This window comes from Nicotiana tabacum, chromosome 23 (assembly GCF_000715075.1).
Source record: "Nicotiana tabacum cultivar K326 chromosome 23, ASM71507v2, whole genome shotgun sequence".
In the NCBI taxonomy this organism is placed as follows: Eukaryota; Viridiplantae; Streptophyta; class Magnoliopsida; order Solanales; family Solanaceae; genus Nicotiana; species Nicotiana tabacum.
Genome location: NC_134102.1, coordinates 129,548,678 through 129,571,381, shown reverse-complemented (window position 1 = coordinate 129,571,381; position 22,704 = coordinate 129,548,678). Strand labels below are relative to the sequence as shown.

General features: G+C 34.6%; 2 protein-coding genes across 2 annotated transcripts; one reads left to right on the top strand and one right to left on the bottom strand.

Annotated features, from left to right (window-relative positions):
* The first annotated feature begins 1,376 nt into the window (after positions 1-1,376).
* Positions 1,377-14,184, top strand: LOC107799300 (protein HAPLESS 2-like). The gene is made up of 18 exons (XM_016622393.2): positions 1,377-1,567; positions 1,679-1,822; positions 3,899-3,987; positions 5,473-5,512; positions 5,980-6,037; positions 6,137-6,197; positions 6,499-6,577; positions 7,410-7,544; positions 8,451-8,645; positions 9,197-9,277; positions 9,353-9,453; positions 10,220-10,337; positions 11,059-11,091; positions 11,176-11,269; positions 11,352-11,440; positions 12,329-12,441; positions 13,478-13,578; positions 13,667-14,184. Exons 1-18 carry the CDS (start codon positions 1,394-1,396, stop codon positions 14,182-14,184), a joined length of 2,223 nt encoding a protein of 740 aa, XP_016477879.2. The 5' UTR covers positions 1,377-1,393.
* A 15-nt stretch (positions 14,185-14,199) lies between these two features.
* On the bottom strand, positions 14,200-17,394 carry LOC107799301 (cytochrome P450 87A3-like). The gene is made up of 9 exons (XM_016622394.2): positions 16,721-17,394; positions 16,285-16,606; positions 16,053-16,202; positions 15,676-15,927; positions 15,509-15,598; positions 15,340-15,418; positions 15,136-15,242; positions 14,883-15,010; positions 14,200-14,804 (listed from the first exon to the last, which is right to left on the bottom strand). Exons 1-9 carry the CDS (start codon positions 16,918-16,920, stop codon positions 14,702-14,704), a joined length of 1,431 nt encoding a protein of 476 aa, XP_016477880.1. The 5' UTR covers positions 16,921-17,394; the 3' UTR covers positions 14,200-14,701.
* Positions 17,395-22,704: the final 5,310 nt, after the last annotated feature.

The following is a 22,704-nucleotide window of genomic DNA, read 5'->3' as shown; positions in this document are numbered from 1 at the left end:
CAATATAAACATATACAAAATAGCGGAAAGTATTTGGAATAAGTTTTGAGGGATTTGAGGGGCAATTATGTCTTTGACTAAACTTATGCATGTATTAATAACCTTGTATTGCTAATACCATGGTTTGCTATGTATTAGTTATACATAGGATAATACCAAATATAGTGTGTAACTACGGTTTGTATTAGTTATACATAGGTTGAAAAAGTGTACCAAATAAAGTATTACTAATATACAAAGTTAATGCATGCATTATTTTTTCTAATGTACTCTACCAAACGACCTCTTAATATGAAAGTAAATTTTGGGTAATTTACATTCTACAGTTAACATCATTAGCGAGGAACCTATATTATTCTTCTATTGCTTACATTTCTCATTACAAATGTGTAATGAACTATTAAATTCTCTCTTTTTGGTATCTCCAATAGTCTAAATCTCATTTCTTTTGACCTCTCATCTGAAAACATGTATTATACTCTTATACTTCCTTTCTTGATTTCTTCGAGAGTTTAAGTTTTCGATAAGCTATATTTTCTGTAAATAACAAAAAATGTAGTATTGTTCTATAAAAGACAAGAGCTGAAGAATATTATTAAATAAATTATATATTGTGCAATATTTTTTTTCTTCTTCTAAGGTTTCAAACATTGCGGCAAATATATTGAAACATCAAAATTTTATTTTGATATAGAGTTATCAACTTATTGAATTGCGTTCTATTACCTAAGAACAACAATGTCTCAGGTAATGTTAAATTTTATAAAAAAATATATTAACAACTTTTCATTTTAAAAAACTAAAAAAAATAAATTTCAAATAAAATTTATATAATTGTTTTTGTAAAATAAGAACTCATATTAAACTTTAGTTTAGGCCAACAATTTTATTGAGCCGTCCCTATGACCACATGACATATCTCCAAAACACTTGTGACACCTCAATGTCCAGGTGTACTGCAAAGTCCAGGGAATTAAGAAGCTCATCACTACAAAAAAATGCAATAATTTTGGTTAGAGCAAATCCCGAATTAGTATTCATCAAATGGAGTAAGGTTCATTTAGTTCAAATACAAGTTATACAAGAATTAGCATCGTAGAGATTAGTTATATGATGCGTGCATAAGCATTTATTTAAAATTTAAGTAAGACTAAAAACGTAATTCACGATAATAATAAATTTAATCGCCATAATTTCAGTTATCGCTGAGATGGAAGATACAAAAGACTTTTCAGGACTCTTTTAGAAATACTGGAATGTTAGAGGACCTACCTGCAAAACCCAACGTTAGGTGCAGTTACAGGCGCGCCAAAACCGTGCCCACTACACTATATATATGCCCTGACAATTGCCAGTTTCACAATTTTAACACTCAAAAATCAAAAGTCCCACAATGAAACCGCTCGTTCTTCTCATACTCTTCACTCTGTTCTTTCTTCTTCAATACGCTTCCGCAGTACAAATCCTCTCCAAATCAAAGCTTCAAAAATGCGAGAAAGTTTCCGATTCGAATCGCCTAAATTGTACCAACAAAATCATCATCGACTTGGCTGTTCCCAGTGAATCGGTAATTGATCTCTCTATCTTCTTCTAGAAACTTCTGATTTAACAATCGATTGTTGTAGATTAACCAATTGTGTGTAAATGCGAATTTGATGTTTGAGTTTATTTTTTCTAGAGTGGAAATGAGGCTTCATTGGTGGCAGAGATAGTTGAAGTGGAAGATAACTCAAGCACTAACATGCGAACACTTCGAGTTCCGCCGGTTGTTACCATTAACAAATCCGCCGCATATGCTTTGTATGAGTTGACATATATACGAGTACGTTTTAAAACATTCTGTGTTTGACTGGACATTGAGTTTTGACCTTTGTATGTTTTTAGTAATTGTGGAAGAAAATATACCAGTGATAAGTGAAAAGTTAAGTTTGATAGAGGAGCTCTGCATCAAACGTTAAAATTTGAATCTGGAAAAAGGTTAAAATTTGAATATAGTTAAATGAATTGAATTCTCAAAAAGCTGTTGGAATTGTTTGAAATAATGTTGTTAATGGAGTTTTTGTCAAATGTTTGTCTCCTTTCCTTTCTTATGTATAATGTTTGTGGAAGTATGTTTTTGCTGTAGAATAAGTGTGGAACTTTGTTTCATTCAGTAATGCTGCTGAATTACACCGTGCAAATATTAAGTAGTTCTGAATTCTGATAACTCGATGGAATTTTTGGAATAATTTATTTTCTTATACTATGTTATCGTTTGAAGCTGGAGGCCAATTTCTTTTCTTATACTATGTTATCAGTTTGAAGCTGGAGGCCCTTACATTACATCTTTAAGTAAACTTGATCGTCGTGTGTATATTACTGTTAGATAGTTATGTGTAAATAGTTCTAGTCCTATATGTAGTAGGAGTAGAATATGTCCTAGTCCCATCTGTAGTAGGAGTAGAATATGTATTATATATAGGGCTCATTGTATCATTGTTAAAAAATAGATTTTTCTCCCGTACATTCTCACATGGTATCAGAGTTTCAGTGAGAAAATGATCGTTGTGCGTCATTCCAGCGACATCCGGGAAGAAAGATCTCGTCGTCGTGCAATTTTCCGGCAACTTTGTCTTGTTCCCAGGGTTCATCACTGCTACAGTGGTACTGTGCATATACCAGTACCACCATCGGATCTGAAGCCCTTATGCCACCAAGCCCCAGAAATTTCAGTCCCATCGGAACAGAAAAGTCAGTCACCGTGTCTCTTACCGGTTGATGACTCAAGATTGATTTGCGTTATCTCCTCATCGTTAAGTGTTGTGCAAAAACCAACACTATCATCTTGTTCGGAAACAGTCAATAGCTCCGGCAGATAGTCCCTCACGCGCCTCCACGCGCCGCCATAACTAGGGTTCCGTCGAGCTACAATAACTTTTTCGGCGCGTGTGAGCCATTCCGGCCACTTTTTGACAAAACTTCCTCAGGACAACTTACTCGTCCAGTGATTCTGAGCCTACCCATATAAATTACATCAAATTCTGACAACTTTTATTTTCTCTGGCGTGAACAGTAATTTCCCGATGTGAACAATAATTTTCAAAAAAGTTTCTGTTTTCTGGTGGTGTTTTAGAACCTATTTTGTAGTGTGAAATTCGGCTTAGTCTCACTATTTTCAAATTTTTCCGGCGACCTTTCGGCCAACTTCTGCTTATGAGCAACCACTTGGTTTTGTTGCTCAGGGGGAGTCTAGTGGCCTTGTATATCGAATGATTAGCTTGCAGATATTTTCATCAGGTCCCTCACTGGTCCTCGTATTAGTTACATATGTAACAAGCTCGGTACATATGATTTGTATACATCGGCTTGAGGGGAGTGTTAGATAGTTATGTGTAAATAGTCCTAGTCCTATACGTAGGAGTAGAATATGTCCTAGTCCCAAATGTAGTAGGAGTAGAATATGTATTATATATAGGGCTCATTGTATCATTGTTAAAAAATAGATTTTTCTCCGGTGCATTCTCACAATTACAGTTCATCGGATAGATATTGTTAAGCAATGTTTATATCGAAGCAATCCTTCCATATATTGATCCATGTAATTTCTCCAAAACGCACTCATGTTCTCTGGTAGCACTTATTCCTGAAGAAGCTTTTCTATTGCTATATTTATTATCCTGTACACTTTCATTTCTCTTATGACAAATAATTGACTTATCTGATTTGCCATAATGGTGGAACAATACTTGCAGTAGGTCGGAGTCACTGTTATATGGTCTTGTACAGAAACTTGTTTAGGCCACCAAATAGTAGACAGTTGGAAAAGGGAAGCAAAAAAAAGATAACACGTCCGATCCTTGTTTTGAGTTTAATTCCATGGTATTGCTTTCTCTCAGTTTAATTGACTTTTCTCGTGTAGGATGTTGCTTATAAACCACAAGAATTCTATGTCAATACACGCAAGTGTGAGCCAGATGCTGGGGCAGATAGGGTGAAAATATGTGAGAGGTAATTCATTTTGATAGTGTTCTTTTCCAAATTGGACTTACTTTAGGCTATTTTTTCATTTTTCATCAACAATCTTTGTTTGTGATTCTATGGCATCTGAATTTGGTTAATTCACAAGTATCCGGTGACTAAATAGTTCTGCTATTGAATTTCATAAATATCAGCTTTGACTTTTCTATCTTATGGGTAAGTCCAAATTTGGCTCCAATTTCCATCTTCCTAGAAATCTTGAAGACGATATGAAAGGAATGTCAAAAGAAAAAATAATCATTCGGGAATCTAGGCGGATAGTTCCCCTTGCGTTTCACTGCCTTAAACATAGATAAATTCAGAAAAGATATATGATATTTGCAATCTAGGTTGTCATTTCATAAATAATACGACCAAAAACTTTGATGAAATTTTTAGTCCTTGATTGCCTCAAAATGTTATTCCTCAGCGGTCCGTGTTCAGAGGTAAGCTGCAAACTTGTTTCCAAGCCAGCTGTGCCTTATAGCCTTCCATTGTTGTTATTTGATAGAGAAAATGAATCGGTATATCCGATTAGCTAAAGAGACAGTTCCCTAAACCAAACGGGTGTTTAAGATGGATTTGATGATTGTGATTTGATGTTTGACATAAACCTGCATTTACTTTAAGTTCTAGTTATAGATAATGGATGAATTACAGCACGTATTTAGAGTATAAACATCACATGGATTCACACGTATATATCAGTGGCATAATCTATAATCAAAGCTCCGGAAGAGCTTAGTACCAAAGGCCTTTTAATGGAAATTCTAGGAGCCGTGATGATTGAAGGCTTATATGATGATAAGTTAAGTAGCCTGAAGTGTTGAGGATGTGTTTCCAGTCTTAGAGGATTCCGTTTCCTCCTAAATGTGCACCATTTGACGGAAATCAGATTGAATGCAAAAGGAGATAACTGTGGCTGCAAAGGATGCCCTATGTGGATTTGAGATAGTTCCGCGATATTGGTCACAGACTCACAGAACTTAATTGACACTCACACCACATAGTGTTCCCACATACTTCTTCTATTTAGTATGACCAGACTTGCCACTATCAAGTAAATAACAATTTATAACTATCTCATTAGCTGCCAGAAAAACTCATATTGATAGATAGAAGAGTACAACCATCTAAGTATCATCATCTTACTTTTCGTCCTTTGAGTTTCCTCCAACTGAACAGGTATATAATCTTGAGAAATGATTGATGGCCTGTGTATTTTTGAATATTTGAATTTGCCCCCTTTTTTCTATGGTGCGAGTATGCTAAGTTTAGACTACTATTCATGTCTCCTGTCTCTGTAGAGGTTTGGATCTGACATTGCTTCTTGGCAGACATTTCATCTTTATGCTATCTTTCCACCAACTCCTCTGCTAACACTTTTTAAGGCTTAAATGTTTATATTTTTGTGATTCCTAACTTTTCAAAAGTGCTTTCTGTGTCAGCTAAGTAACTTCTTGATGTTTTTAATAGGTTGAGGGATGAGAACGGACATATTATCGAGAACACTCAGGTAACATGAGATTTTTAATTGTTTCTTCATCCTGGTAGAATTGTTTCTTGTCATAGCTTAACATGACCCACTGATACATTCATCATCTTGCCATACTTACGATGACTATATCTGCAATCTGGGATGGTTTTTCAGAAAAAAATTCATGCCGTAGAAAAATAAAGGAGAGATATATCCAATTTCTTAATGACTGCTATAACTAGAGATCTAAGGAAATTTGCTGCCAATCATAATACCTAAGAGCTGTCTTTCAAATTGAATTTTTAAAGGTAAGTGGAGGTCATCCATTTAAAACTGTATTTAGGAGTATTGTTGAAAAGGCAAATGAATATGTTCAGTTAATGTTGAACATATTATCTACTAATAACCGGAAGGTCTACTTCACAATATTTTCTCCCATTGAAAATTTTCCCTTATTGATTTAGCCTAGCACAGGATGTAATCCTTCTTCTATTATTTCTTCTCAGCCTACCTGTTGTCCTTGTGGAGATCAGCGAAGGGTTCCTTCATCATGTGGAAACTTTTGTAAGTTCATATCCAGTTTTCAAAGAATCTTTCATCTTCAGTGGATATTATAGAGTTAGCAAGAAATTGTTTCCTAGCTGATATAGTTTCTTGATTTAGTTGACAAGATGATGCACGGCAAGGCAAACACTGCTCACTGTCTTCGGTTTCCAGGTGACTGGTAAGGTCTTTATAGTTCTCCATTTTGTGTCAATGAAATCTCTATGGAAATTCGTGTTATGATTTGAGATCAATTAATTTTGAAAGTCATCTAGCTTCTTGGATCAAAATTGTTTTTTTGCAGATGTTAAAACGTTAAAATGGTTTTCTGAAGATGCCGTTCTAACATGCTTCTTATAACATTTCAGTTTCAATACATTCCTTCTCTACCAGTGATATATTTTATTGTTACTAGCTTTATGCAACACTATAGTGACATGTAAAGATTATTTAATGTTGCAAACAGTTCTCTCTGCCTTTAGGTTCCATGTATTTGGCATTGGGCAGCGCTCAATTGGATTTACCATCCGAATTGACGTTAAGAAGCAATCTCAGAATTCGGTATTTTCTCTGGAAATCCTTCCAAGCATCTTTTATATTTTACGCTCCACCATGCATACTTGTTTCCCATTTAATTTCTCAGCATAAAGCACTCATTTCCTTTTTATTTTGTTTTGTAGTGTCTAAGTTATGGTGGTGTCTTGTATGCAGGATCATTTCTTTGAAATATGTTAGTTATTAAACATCCAACTTTGTATGAGATTGAGGCATAGTTGATTGATTGATATATGCTAGTTAGTAGAGAGAGAAGCCAGCAGCATGAATTGGAGAAAGACCAATGTTGCAAAATAGTGTTGCTTTGCTAGTCTTCAGCACTGTGCTTTATCTCCTTTACATGTTTTCATGTACAGCTAGTTTAGAATTGATTTATCTGTCTTTCTGGGCATTAGCTCCTAAAAATCAGCTATAGACAGGCATTTTCCGTATCTTCACCAGTTCACCTTTCACCATTTCTTCTGCATATTAATATTGACAAATTCACACTTCTCCATCTCATTTGTTTGACAATATTCAGTTTTTGGGATGGAGAGTATATTTTGTTCCATCATCTTAGAAGATTATGAATTATCAAAACTAGTATAACTAAACTAGAATATGTCGTCAAGCTAACTCCTTTGGTCATCTCAATGGAAAAAACAATTGAAAAATATACTACTGCCTGCAAGAGTTTAATATATGGTGCAAATATGAATATAGGAATAATTAGCAGAAGCAGTACCAATGATAAAATCAAAACCATGCCTTTTTCTGGTGGAATGATGATATTCCACTCACTTTTGCATGTGAAGGGTATAGATGTAATAGTTGATTCATTGTGAATTATTGGCGGCAGGAAGTGATTGTCGGTCCGGAAAATAGAACTGCTACATCCAGTGATAGTTTTCTGCGGGTTAATCTGGTTGGAGACTATGTTGGATACACTGATATTCCGTCTTTTGATGACCTCTACCTTGTTATACCAAGACAGGTAGATCTTGTCACTCATCTCACTCTGAAAGAGAACTCTTTAACAGTTTTCAATTTTACCTGATATAAATCACTGAGAAATTATATGCACCTTTTTGTGATGATTTTACATGAAAGAAGTAACTACTGATATATTGTATAAAATAAAATATTAGAGTTATTGTGACATTCAACTGCAGAATAGAGAGTTTGACTAGTGTATTATACTTGAGATATATGGAATATGTTCATTTTTTATTTCTGAAGCTTCCGGATGGAATTTCACCACATTTGCGTGTTATGGAGCATTTAAGTTTTTGGAGTTAATGGAAACAGTAAAATTATGCTATGGCAAGAGTTATGCACTCTACATAAACTGTAATCGGAAAAAGCATTCAGCTCCCCTATGACATCCCAAAATTAAATAGAACTGCTACATCCAGTGATAGTTTTCTGCGGGTTAATCTGGTTGGAGACTATGTTGGATACACTGATATTCCGTCTTTTGATGACCTCTACCTTGTTATACCAAGACAGGTAGATCTTGTCACTCATCTCACTCTGAAAGAGAACTCTTTAACAGTTTTCAATTTTACCTGATATAAATCACTGAGAATATGCTATACTAGAAACTAGAAAGCACTCCTTAAAGTGATGTATTATGCAAATTTAATTCTTGAAGGACAAGAATAATGCTTATTACTCCCTTATCAGGAAAAAAAGGAATAATGCGTATTACTTTATTGCATATGCAATTGCTTTGTACAACTAGTTACTTTTGGCCATGTGTTTTTTTGTTGATCATGGAAGCGTTTCTATATGCTCACTGCAATTTGTTTCTTCTTTCCGATGGAATTTTTTGTTTGCCATTCTTGGGTACTCTTATCATTTGTGATATTAAGAGGTTTTTGTATCCCTTTTGTTGAAGGGTGGCCCAGGTCAACCACAAAATCTGGGGAGCAATTTTTCCATGTGGATGCTACTTGAGAGAGTGAGGTTTACGTTAGACGGGCTTGAATGTAACAAAATTGGTGTAGGTTACGACGCGTTCAATGCGCAGTCAGCTTTTTGTTCAGCATCATTTTGGAGTTGCCTGCACAATCAACTATGGAACTTTTGGGATGTCAGTAAATTTAAAAACTATGCTCATTTTCTAAAATAGGATTTTATTTGTCTAATAAATTCACACGTCATTCGAAAACTTATTCTACTGCAGTCTTGCTCTCTTTGTTTTCCTTTTTAAGTAATTTCATTCCAAATTTTCTTGCCACTACGACATTTGCACCATAATGGTGGTCTTATCCAATTCATATATCTGTCTAATCCAATTCGTATGTCTGTCTAATCCAATTCATATATCTGTCTAAACTGCATGAAAGAGACATCTTTTAGATTTCTGTAATGGTTGTTTATTTGTTATCTGTTTCTATATCCTACAGGCTTGTGCTGCCCATGTTTTCCCTTTTTCTTTGTTGCTGGTGTTTGAAGACATTTTCTCCCTACGTGTCTACTATTCCAGTGGCTTGTTTAAATACCAATTTGAGATTCAACCAGCACATTTATACTAAAAGTAGATATAAATGACATGGGGAAAACGGTGGTTGAAGTACAAATGGACCTTAGAAGCAATTCACAATGTTCCAGACTTGAACTGTGAGTAATTTTATCTTGCAGGCTGACCAGAATAGAATCAGTAGAAATCAGGTGCCGCTATACTGCGTGCAAGGAAGGTTTGAAAGAATCAATCAGCATCCAGTTAAGTTTCGGGTTTAGATTTTGTGTCTGCACAGATGTCTTTTGCTTCTGCTTGTAATTTACAAGTGTCTGCAGAATGCAGGAAGTCATGCATTCTCTATTGGAATTACAGAAGTCCTGAACACAAATCTCTTGATAGAACTAAATGCAGATGATATAGAATATGTGTATCAAAGGTCAGTCACCTTATTAGGTATTAGTGCTTTGTCCTTGTGGTTCTCCTTTGCATAGTTTTTAATCCATGTTCCCCTTTATCTGAAAAATGTGAGCTTATGTGATGCTGATTTTGTATCACCTCCAGATCGAGCCTGCAATAACAAAGACAAAGACATAATGAGATAAGGGACCAATTCCGTAGTGCTTCTTCATCAATTTATTAGATTTGTTTAACTATTATGCAGTCCAGAAAACGTTATCTCAAATTACCTTTTGATATTTTTCCTATCAAATAAATTTAGGCAGCATTTGATAATCAGCCATTTGAGAACATATTTGATGTTTTAGACTTCTACTTCGATATTCAAGTGTTAAGATAAGTAGCTCTTTTGAGTAAGATTTTTTTCTATTTGCAAGATTAATCTGCTATTTTTGTCCTTGCAGTTATTCATACAACGGAGATTGTTTAGTTTTAATTGTGGTCGTAGTTCTGTATATGACTTTATCTTTTGCTACTATTATTTATGTTTCTTAATAGAAAACAATTTGTCCTTTATTATGAAATGCCAAGTACTAACCAAATTACAATTTTAAGAAGCATAGTACATCGAACTTTTAAGGAACAACAACCATTATCAACTAATAGGAAAATGAGAGAAAAGCTGTCCCTTTTTAGCTTGGAACAATTTCATAAGTATAAGGATATGTGATGTAAAATCAAAATACCATCACATTAAAACAGAAAACTTCTTCATCTGTATAGATTGATTTGGGCCTTTTATGCAGGAGTCCTGGCAAAATTATAAGTATTACAATCCCAACTTTTGAAGCTCTAACTCAATTTGGAACAGCAACAATTACAACAAAAAATATAGGTGAAGTGGAAGCGTCCTACAGCCTCACGGTAGACAACTACTTTATGTACTTTATGCTTAGACAGTTAAAATATATGTGTTATATCTGTTCATCAGTTTAATGTTCTGCTATGCTATTTAAAAGGATAAAGTTCCACATTCATGTCCCAGAATTAAGTCGACAACAGGAGTTGGCTCAGTTTGTAAGGATCGAATGCTTGCTTGAGAGGTCTTGGTTACCACCTCTGCTGGATAACCTGTACGTCCAAAGTAAGTCCTCTTTGAGGCCTGCATCATGCTTTGGCCCTGGACGAGTCTTCCCCTCACTGAAATGTTCCATAGACCACCCGCACCCCCAATCCACAAAGGAGAAAGGAAGGAAAAAACGGAAGTCCCAGAATAAGTCATGCTACATCATTGTAGCATTATCTTGGTGTATATTTGCTTTCATTACCAACTTGATAATTTCCTTTGTGCTACCCCTGATCTAATCTGAGCAAATTTCACCAGTGGACAACTGTTAAATATCTGCGAGGTCCTTGGTGTATCATTCCTTTTTTTTCTTTTTCATTCAGAAACTTCACAACTTGTTATGGGATTCTAGAAAAACACATAGATGTCTGAAAACAGAAACTTTATCAAACCATCGCAAGCCTGTAAACTTAATTCTGATTTAGCAAGTCAATTAGCAGTTTTTGTAGAATCACAGATATACGTCATTCTGCTTGAATAATTTGTGAACTTTTCATAATTGACCTTTTCATCATGCAGTTCGAATGCTCAGCCGGTGTCAGCCAAATGGAGGTTATCATTACTTATTTCTGATATATGGACAAAATCATGATAATTTTAGAAGAAGTAACTTTAGTAAACCTTATGGTGCTGCAGGAACAATTTTATATAATGAAGGCAAATGAAGTCATGACTCGAGCATTCAAGTTATACCCAGCAAGTGATCAAGCTGCAAAGTATGTCTGCTCAGGTAGGATATTAATGAGGAGGGCATGAGAGGTAGTGGATGATTTTGGAGATGCCACATCTTCTATGTTTACTCTTTGTTGCAGCAATACTGAAGGACTCAGATTTTAATGAAGTTGATCGGGCAGAGTGTCAATTCACAACCACAGCTACTGTTCTGGATAATGGATCACAGGTCAGCTGTAGTTTATGCTGGAAATCTTGGTACACACTGTGTTTGTGCATATTTTTTTCTAGCAATATAAAAACAATGATATAATGGGCTAAATGGTGGGGAGAGTGGAATGGAGACACCACGAAAATTTCTCTTCTTCCTGCGTAGTTCACAGATTTAGACCAATGATAAGTTGAAGTTAGTAGTCTAACATGGGGGCCGGTCTGAATTTATGCCTTTAAGAGAGAAGGTACTTCGTTTCAAAGGATTTGTTATCTGCACATGTTTGGAGTTTGAACCTTAGCATCTTGAATGATTAGTTTGAGGGGGCAGAAACTTACCTAACAGAAAGAGAGTGGCATATGTGCTTTTCAGTAGGACTATATGATAACAAATATGTGTGTTGCTGGAAGCATTTGTTTAGCTTCTTTCCATTTGTAATTATCTCTGCATTTTTCCTTATAGGTGTCAACCTGGAAAGAGGTTTGGTTTCTGCTATCATTGGATGAGATTACAGTGTGTTTAATTCACAAAAGGGTAGAGAGAATGGAATGGAAAAGCTTCCTTTTCTTTTGTGCCTGATTGAAGTAAATAATTGCACTTTCAAAAACTGTTCCTATCCCATCAGTTTTGCCTCCCAGGACTCCAACAAAGTTTCAGTTTTAATTCCCAGAAAGAATAGCTTCGGTGGATTCCAATTAGTATTTTGTGAAACTAGCTTTTGAGAGTATGCGTTCTTTTTCTCCTCCTACCTATATCCATTTAGCCATTAGATTATCCTAAGACTGATCTCTCTAGGATTTATTTCTCAACCATTCGTCAGAGAACATTGTTGGTGAGGCTGTCAGATAAACATGCAATGTCCTGCACTCACTCTTATTTGTATCACACGTCATCTTCTTAATGCAGATTCCATTTCAACCTCCTAAGACAAGTATCAATGGTTTCTTTGAGAGCATTGAGGATCTATGGAAAAATTTTTGGGACAATCTGACAGATTTTATCACAGGGAAAAGTTGCAGGTATGCAAATCTTTTATGTTTATTTAGTGCCAAATGATCACCAATAAAGCATATTATAGATATAGACTCTTGGAAGACTTTTATGCTGTTTCCAATTGAGTTTCAGTAAAGTTTAAAGCTCGTAATTGATTTCACTAAGATTATATACTGACTTGAGTGCTCTAGGCAGGAGTTATAGATATCTATTGGTATACCCTCAATGTTAAGTTTCCATCTGTATTACATTGGTCTCTTGCTAACCATGTTAAACTGTAGGCAATATATGTATTCATTGCATCCGCTTAAGGTTTTTGAGTAGTGTTTGAGTATTCCTTTCATATAACTTCAGTTTTCATGTTAATTTTCTGATTAGCCTTTCTTTGGATAAAATAATTTCCTGATCAGCTTTTAGTTTACAAATATTTTTAACTAAAAGAGTTGTTAGGGTCTTCTACATATATTAACTAAAAATATCGGTGATAGTGTATAAATTTAATTTAGGAGACCAACAACATCTTTTTTTCCAAATTGAACTTAAATAGCTACTTAGGTTCTGTTATCAGTTCTTTCTACATTATGATGTGGCAAGAGCTATTGCCTCTGCTTTCTGGACCAAAAGTGATATAGTCTTAGATTTATTCCTGAATGTTTCTCTCATGACCAATTGAAGTTTTATTTGAGACATTGATGCATCTCTTCTTGTAGACTTCCAATTCTCTCTTTCGAATTATCCTATTCTTGATTAGGGCGTTTAATTCATAGATTGGCTATTTCCATCATGTTGGGTGCTTGAACATATCATATACCATCCTAAGGACATATTTCGTCTTATGAAGAAGAATGCTGACAGCCATAATCTCATGCTGAGTAAAGGAGGACATACAATTGCACGAAATTTATATTATTTTGTTATTTGATTTAGTTTGCTGATGTTTGATGCGGAAGTTTATATTTCGCTGAAAGTAAGAGTAATTCCTGTCTATTTCCTGAGAGAAACTAGTTGTGCCCAAGTTACTTTTTGGATCTGATTATGCAACCCTGATTATCCAAGTTACAGAATGAAGTGCTCTGGATTCTTCGACTTCAGCTGCCATATACAGTACATCTGCATCACTTGGGTAGTAATGTTTTGTCTGTTCTTGGCAATTCTTCCAACAGGTTTCTTGCTTACTTGACTCTTTTACTGATCTTTTAGAAGTTGAATGAAGAAACATTTTTTACGCTATGTTACTTTTGTGAATTGCAGTGATTGTACTACTCTGGCTTCTTCACCAGAAAGGTTTATTTGATCCTCTGTATGACTGGTGGGATGATCATTTTTCAATTACTGAAGATAATCACATGAGTCATTGGAAGCATAGTTACAATCCTGACCCATTAGGAATTCATCATAAGAAGAAAAGTCATAAGAATGAGCCAAGGCATCATAAGCATCATACACAAAGGGGGCACACAAAGCTTCATAATGATTCAAGGCACGAGAATCTTTTGAGAGAAACTGATTATCATCACTACCTTCATCATGTGCACAAGGATAAGCACAAACATGGAAAAACCAAGAGCTCAGGCATTACAAAGCCACTTCGTTCAAGGAATGGAGAGGACCACTTGAGACATCACAGACGAATAAAAGAGAGAGAAACTTTGGGAGGACTTGTCATAAACAAGAAGCCAAGTGCTGAAAATCAAGATGAATATCTAAGGCACAAACATCCCATCTTAAATGACACACATCATAAGAGGCAAAGCAAGTGGAAAGACTGACTAGAACTGGTTTGACAGTGATTGTCAGAGCCTTGCCGCTATGTCATGTAGAGAAGATGTTAAATTTGGTTTTTTCTTTATAACATTCTTTTGACCCCTCGTATCTCTAGTTCAAACTAAATACTCTAGAGATATTCTGCGGGGAAGAGCAGGGTTTTGAAATATGGGGGAGCAGGAAATAGTGAACTTTGCAAAACTGTAGGCATTGATTAGTAGTTCTTAATTCAAAACTGTACCATGTATTGAATTTATACACACTTTTGTTCTTTTCTTCTTCAATAACAACTACACTTTGTGTTGAAATCATAAAAATAAAAAAAAAATAAAAAAAAATATATGTATAGACATTGATATCAGTAAATTTTAGCAAAATTTCCCCAGACTAATGATTTGCTGAGTTCTTTCTTTCTTTGTCCCAGCACTCTGTCAGCGACATTATCTTTTGCTGCTTTGAGAATATCCGGGTAAGTTTGTATTCTTGGACACTTCTACTGATTTCCTCATTTTTCGTTGTTGACTATTGTATCTTCTCATCTTTTTCCGAGAGCCTAATGTGGTAACCGTTGGGAAATTGTAGACCAGGAGTCCGCAGTGTGTCTCCTCCTTGGATTGTTTCCCACCTGACAGTTTTCGCCATCTATAATATTAGCTCCCTTTCTTTTTTTCCTCAAAGATATTACTGCGAGTTATGTTCTTACCTGTATCTGGTCACGAGGGAGTGGAGAAAGACAGCCATCTGCACCTTTGTGAAATCTGTACCAACACAAAATCTCATACCACCTCCAAAAGCCATGAAGTTTCGAGAAGCTCCATTTATTTCTACTCCCTGTATTCCATGAATATTTCATTAAGAGTTGAGAAAATTACACTATGATAACACGCAACCAATTTCATTTTCTTTAACCTTCAGTATCGTGCAAATACAGTAACAATAAAGTATGAAAGGCTCACCTCCCATCTCCATGGATTGAATTCAAGGGGATCTTGATATTTGTCAGGGTTTAAGTGCACTGCCGGAGGACAAACCATAATCGCCCAACCAGCTGGAATGGTATACCCTGCATCAGATGGAGTATTATATTAAGGTATGTTCCTTTGAGTAAATCTGGAGCTTTATTCACAAGAAGATGGTGGTAAAGAATTTTAATCACATACCTTTGAAGTTGACATCTCTTAGTGCTTTTCGGAAAATTGCTGGAACAATATTTGCCAGTCTGACTGTTTCATTAATAACCTACACATCCAGTATTCATGTTCGTTAAGAATGTTTTTAGTTCTGGTTACTAAGAATTTTTGAATGGAAAATCAATTTTGAATAAAGTACCTGAAATGTGAATTTCATTGATTTATATTCTTTCCATGTAAGTCCAGAAGCTGGATTTTCCCTTCTTCTAATTATTGCCTCATGTTCCTCCTGAAAGAATTATAAACACGTTATTACTGGCATGCAAAAACGAGGCAGATTAGTTGAAGATGATTAGTCACACTTACTGTTAATTCTTTTAAAGCCAATGGATGGTCGTGAAGAAATTTAGTGGCTAAAGTTATAGCCAGAGAGGTGGTCTCGAAGCTGGCAAAGAGCAGTACAAACATCAAATCTAGAGCTATTGCCTCCGTGAGGATTGTGTCCTTCCTTTGAAGTTCTTCTAAGACATAATCAAAGAAGTCACTTTGTTCCTTCCTAGGCTGTGCTCTTCTTTCCTCTAGCAGTGTCTTTAGCATCTTCATTGCCTTCTTTCTTCCCTGGTGATCACCTCCAGAGTCAGTTAATTACTTCAACAAGTATATGTGCACACCATTCTAACATGACTTTTGCAGAAGTGAATACTTGTACCAGATGGCTAAGTCTAAATATGTAGTGTTAATACCTGTAAGCACTTGTGATATGCAGTTCCGGGAATGTCAATAGGGAAGGAAATCAATCCCTGTATAAAAGCTACAAAACTTTCTCGCAGATTTTCCGATGAGTTCTCAGAATCATAGCTGATTAGCTTTTTTGCAGTTAGATCAAATATCATCTGTAGAAACACCAAGAGATTAGCTGATTAAAATTGAGAACGTTTTAGCAAATTACCGAAGGGTAAAGTTTGGATAACTTACATTGGCAGTTGCTTCCTTCATCTCGACACTTGTCTGACCTGACCACCTATTCAATTTATTGTTCACTGCCTCTTCAACCTCAGGCATCATCTTTTTCAGACTTTCAGGACCAAAAAGGTTTAGTACCATGTTCTTCAAGTACTTGTACATAAAACCATGCAAGGAACCTACATTCTGCCTTCCAAATATCTCTGTGAATGTATCTGGATACCAGCTCTGAAACAACTGTCCCTCTTGCTGAAAGATGAAGTAATTAAGGTCGGGGTCTGTAGATACTATAACAGGACGTCCCACCACGCTAGTTCGAAAAATCGGCCCATACCTGAAAGAATTGCGAAAGACTTGTTTATTAGGATCGTAAAATGAAGTCTGCTAATGTCAATTTGTATTATTATTACTATATAATAAACCAAAAAGAGTGGATTGCAGCAACCACCTTTGCATCCTGTCCTTCACAAAGGGGGCAATATCTGATGCTGTATTGGGGGCAAAGAACTGAATGGTTTCCCCAAGTAATGGCCAGCCCATTGAACCTGGTGGGAGTTTTCCATTGCATCTGGGATTCCTCCAGTTGTAAACCCAATGTATAATGATTATAAGAAGAAAAGCTCCAATGCAAATACCCACTGATATCATCTTAGTTAATATATATTATCTGCCTCTCTGTATCTATAGATGAGGGGAAGAGAAGTTGGAGATATTCTAAAAGTAAGAACTGTAAAGGGAGGCAGAAAGAACTTCCCAAGAGAAGGAAGTGGAAATGTGTTTGTAGGGAGGTATGAAAGAGCTTGAGAAAAGACTGCCCAAAGAGAAGGAAATATATTGGTTTATTATCAATATAATAGTAAGTGGGAGAGTAATGGTAGGAGATGTTGTGAGAAGAAGATTAGTAGAATGAGAAGAAACTGCTGTCATGTACTCCATATCCACGAGGAGAAGTTCTTAAATAGGCAGGCTAGAATTACAACTAATTAGAATAATAGTTCCATTTATTGTTGTTGTTGTTGTTGTTTTTTCAAGTTGGTTGCTCAAAAGAGCTGTACAAGTAGTTGGAGATAAGAATAGTATTGCCAGAATTATTTTGAGTTGAGAACACCCTCATTCCTTTGTCAACGGGCACATATAAAAAATGCTAAAGAAAAAAAAAACTAAAATGACGATTGAAGCTACCACGAAGCTGTCTTCTCTTTGTTTCTTTCTCTCTCTGTAGATTATCTTTGAAAAGTCTAAACACACAAAACTGAGGGAGCACTTGCAAGAAATGTTGCATATCTTTAGGAGCTTTAATTGGGATTGAAAAAAAAGCAATTTTCACAGATTTAATAGGGTGAAAATTGGATTTAAAGGCATCTCTTGCTTGCACTTGGAAGCATGAAATCAATCATCAATATGAAATTACAACTACAAAATCTTTTGGTTGAATTAGCTGCAGCAAAATCTTGCCAGTATCTAAGTTAAATACTCTTATGTCATTCAAACAGACTTAATGTAAAGAATCAAGATAGATGCTACACATGATTGATTGTTCTATTCCTCAATTTTGCTTGTCAAGATTTAGATCTTTTCCTAGATCTTATTCTTTAGTTGTAGTCGGTTATACCATGTCATATTTTGAATCTTAATTACATAAGCAGTGATTCCAAGAGGAGTACTCTAGATATTGAGGCAACTACTGTATCAGGTTCTCTACTAAATTATTCATCCATTATCTTATCTGACAAGGGCAAAATTAACTATTCTTTTGCCTTATAGTAACCCTTTTTCATTTTCAACACATAGAGCACCACCCCCACCGTCGAGCCGCGGGCTTAATCCCACTAAATAATGAAGTATAGGTAGGTTTACTGTGGATTATGACCAACCATTATTATGCAGCTTAGCTTGCTTCTTAATACTAATCCTGCATTTGTTTGTACTTTAGTAGTATAATAATGTAATAAGATTCATGTGTTAAAACTACAGAATTGGATTATGAGTTTAAGCAACTGTTTAAGTCTTAATCTAAACAAGCGCGGGAATCAAAATCTTTGTCTGGTCCTGGGATACTTATGATTAAAATAAAAGAACTCGTGTGCAGACTGAACTGTTTGGGTCAAAGGGGGTCCATTTTGCAAAAAAAGGCTCTATTAGGTTGTTAACGTTTCAATTTTTCTTTTTAAAGTGTTCTTTTTGGTCACTAATTACAAAGACATTTGTTGTTTTCCCTTTTAGAGAAACCTCAGGGAAAGTCGTAGCTATTGTTGGAATGGTGTCACTGGTGCTGTACCATTGTACCAATTTTCGGTGATTTGTTTTAAAGGCTTTTTAAGTCGAAAAGTTTCAGTGAATACAGAGTAAAATGACGAATTCTGAATGGATTGCTTAACAGGATGACACAGATAGCTCAACTGCCTTTTGGCCTTAGGCTAGAGAAAAGGTCTTATGTGGAGGTGCAGAATAATGACAGCTCAATTTGACTCCTAGTTTGAAGCTTTTTAAAATAAAGAATTAGTACTAACTCTATAGATTAGACAGAAAAGGAAGTGATTAATGAAGTCAAATTCTCTGGACCTTGGCGAGTACTTAATTTTTTAATAGCTTAAGAGTAAGGGACTTTTTCTTATGGGGCTTCTAAGAACCGACATTAAAAGGTCCTACTTGTCTTGATGGTGTAAAGCACAGATCTGATATTTGGGACCCACCTATTTTTAAGGCAAAACCTCTCCACCTGGTGTCATTTTTTTATTTTTTATGTTGTGAGTTTTGCATCTCCCATAAAACTGTTCCTTTAGTTTACCCAAGAATCCACAGTAAATGTTCTTTTTATTTATTTAATATTTTAAATCTATTAGTTCGACTATTCTAGATTTGTGACAAATAACCCATTAAGGAGGTAAATCTCTTCATTCAAAGGTTTCGAACTCGAGACAAGAATTTTAGCTATTTTACCACACTATCCGTGGTACAGAGCAAAAGGGTTTAATACTTACTATATGTTGCCAAAATGAAAGGTGAAGGGTAAACATCTCTCTCGAGAGAAGAGAAAATGAAATTCAAAAATAGCTAAATTTACAATAATAATTGAAAAATAGCCACAATTTTAAAAGTAATTAAAATTTAATTCTTTTCATGAAAAGATAAATTTGAACGAAAACATTGTTCAAAATCCGAAAAATATTCCAGCATAATATACTGGAATTCGAATTTTTTTACATGTGAACTTCCAACATAATATATTGGAGTTCCAGTATAATATATTAGGGTTCTATCATAATATACTGGATTTCTAGCATAATATACTGGATTTCCAGCATAATATACTGATCCAACATAATATGCTAGAAGTTCATATACAGGTGCACCAATCTCCAGCATATTATGCTGGAACTTTCCGTGTTGCAGCAAAATAGTGGCTATTTTTCAATGACTTTGCAAACATTGGCTATTTTTTAATTATCAGTCCGAAAACATTAGCCCGTGCTATTTTCACATTAAGAGATGTGTGGAATGGATGAGATTTCTTCACAGTTAATCAAAGGTTTTAGATTTAAATAATGGGAGTTAAGAAATTCTTGGCGCAAAATTTTTTCCTTTTAATGAGATATATGCACCACAAATTTGATTTAGCCGGCTTATAGCCCATTTGGCCAAGCTGCGAAAATCAGCTTATTTTGAGAAGTGCTTTTTCTCAAAAATACTTTTGGTGAGAAACAGTTTGTGTTTGGCTAATTAATTTGAAAAACACTTCTGAGCAGCAATTAGTGTTTGGTCAAGCTTTAAAAAACTGTTTCTAAGTGTATTTTTCTCAAAAGTGCTTTTTAAAAAAGTACTTTTGGGGAGAAGCTATTTTTTTCTGCTTTTCCAAAACTGTTTCTCCTTCTCCTCAAAAGTACTTTTTTTTGCTTTCAAAAGCTTGGTCAAACACCTTAATTTTAGAAAAAAAAATATTTTTGACAAAAACAAAAAAAAAAAAAAAAATACTTTTGCCTCTAAAGAATCTTGGCCAAATAAGCTATTATTCCCGTACAATTTAGAAGTGGGAGAAAACTAATTTCACTCCATAAAAGGTAATAGTCCGAAAATTAGTCCCTCTTTCGATGCAGAATTAACAGTACTTCCAAATTTATAAGTGGGAGAAAAATATTAGTCCGAAAATATCCTTTCGATGGATAAATTTCTTCTTCAACTCCTCCCTCTCTTTTTTTTTAAATGCTTGTCACCCCTTAGCCTGTAATAAATTTTGTGCTTACAAGTTACAACTTGTGAACTTATTCTCAATTTTCTTGTCTCCCTATCTCGAGCGCCCTTTCTTTTTTTAAAGAGAGAATCCTCATCTACCCGTTTCCACCCCATCTTTGTTAAATTTCAAAATTGATGCACTGGGGGAAATATTATTGCTAGATTTGCTAAAAAAGGGAAAATGAAAAAGAAGGAAGAAGACAAAAATGAAGAGATAGAGCTTGAATCTTATATCATACAATTGAACATGTGCATGCTTTGTATTTGTGAATTTGAAAATAGATTTGGCATCCTTGTACAAGTCTCTCTAATGAATCCAAGTTATATCCTTGAGCAAGGTTTCATCTCATGCTTGGCGGAACAAGATTCGAAGTTTATAGGTTCGAGACACTAATTCGTTTAAGTTATTGATTTTTAAATTAATAATTTGTATATAATAAATCTTTATACATAGTTTAGACAGTTACCGGATTCTTTCCAACCGTAAGGTAAATTCCCAAAGGCGGGTCTATGTTGTAAAGAAAAGAGTCACCGGCATCCGAAACATTCGGCAAAAATTCCATGTACATATGTATATATCTTTTAAAAATAATAGTAGCATCATATATACAAAGCAGATTGTGGTTGAATGCAAAAGTGCACCCGCGATCTTCAAATTTCTGGGTTCCCCTAACACTCTGCCGCTGTTGTAAAAGCAACATGAAGTTAGGGGTGTACAAAGAAAACCGATAAACCGCACCAAACCGATAATCCGAGTCAAACCAGGAAAAAAAAACCCGATGTGGTTTGGTTTGATTTGGTTTGGTATTGGAAAATAAAACCCGACCATAATTGGTTTGGTTTGGTTTTAAGTAAAAAAAGTCAAACCGAAACCAAACCAACCCGATAATACATTTATATAATTTTTAAAAATATTTTATACATATAAATATTTATTGTAATATAATTTATAAATATTTCTAAACTTTTTCACAGTTTTATCTTTTAACTTATTATTTCAAGTTTAGACTTAACATTCTTGAATGGTAAATAAATTTTATAGACCGTAAATATAGTAACTCAAACAAAGTTCAAATCAATACTAATGCTAACAAAAAAATTCAATTCAATACTAGGAATGACGATAGTGTTGGATAATTATTTTAGTTTTACATTGGTTTATAATGAAAATGCATTACTTAGTTTATCTTTTTCTTTAGTACTTAGTTATGTAAGTAATATTAGTACTTATTAGCTATACTTATTTTAGCATGACCTATATAGTATTTTTAGATTATGTTAATTTTTATTATGGCTTATTAATTAGCAATATTTATTTTATGTAATTTTATTATTTTATCTTTGTTATTGAATATTTTAGTATAATACTATGACTTATCTCATATTATTGTGTTAGTTTGAAAAACACATTATATAGTTGTATTTTACTAGAACTTAAGAAATATTTGGAGCACAAGTTACATATTTTATGCTATGAAGACTTTACCGGAAAAAAACCCAAAAATCCGAAAAATCCGAGAAAAAACGAGATTGAAAAACCCGACTTTGTTGGTTTGGTTTATAATTTAAAAACCCGACACCATTAATTTGGTTTGATAATTAAAAAATTCGAACCAATCCGACCTATGTAAACCCCTGAAGTTACGGATCTACTATAAAGGTACCACTTATTTCTGCTGTGTTAGAAGTGCTAATTGTGTAATTATTGAACACATTGCTGTAGTCAAACTCGAACTTCACACCGACATGCTTGGGCTTAAGATAATGATAGAACTCATTTGGATGGAAGCATTTGACTGTGCGTATTTCAAACTCATAAATTTAAATCCTTTGTTCTGTATATGGAAGTATGTCGAAAAAAGAAATTGAGATATATACAGTAGGTTTATTTGAATTAATCATACTCTTTTCATTTTGAGATGTTTCAAAAATGTATGACGATATCCATGTTTATTTATTTTCAAAACTTTTAAGAATTTAATTTCATTAAAATATTTTAAATGTAATATTTGATGTGATATTTTATCTATTAAATTAACTTTTCAACCATATACTAGGAGTAATATATTAATCTAGTAAACATGTCACACTTTGTTTCTAGTCTCTCAACATGTAGGAGAGCATACCCTTATTCCAAATTCATTTCAAATGATCCCAGAGAAAAAGTTGTTTGAATCATAAAAGAAAATGATATTGAAGTTG

What these genes read in the sequence shown, in the direction of transcription:
- LOC107799300 (XM_016622393.2), top strand. Translation starts at nt 1,394, where the DNA reads ATGAAACCGCTCGTTCTTCTCATACTCTTCACTCTGTTCTTTCTTCTT. An exon ending in AGAAGCAATCTCAGAATTCG is followed by an intron (nt 6,578 to 7,409) that starts GTATTTTCTCTG and finishes TATTGGCGGCAG; the next exon opens with GAAGTGATTGTCGGTCCGGA. An exon ending in CCGGTGTCAGCCAAATGGAG is followed by an intron (nt 11,092 to 11,175) that starts GTTATCATTACT and finishes ATGGTGCTGCAG; the next exon opens with GAACAATTTTATATAATGAA.
- LOC107799301 (XM_016622394.2), bottom strand. Translation starts at nt 16,920, where the DNA reads ATGATATCAGTGGGTATTTGCATTGGAGCTTTTCTTCTTATAATCATT. An exon ending in GTGAAGGACAGGATGCAAAG is followed by an intron (nt 16,607 to 16,720) that starts GTGGTTGCTGCA and finishes CAATTCTTTCAG; the next exon opens with GTATGGGCCGATTTTTCGAA. An exon ending in TCCCTCGTGACCAGATACAG is followed by an intron (nt 14,805 to 14,882) that starts GTAAGAACATAA and finishes GAAAACTGTCAG; the next exon opens with GTGGGAAACAATCCAAGGAG.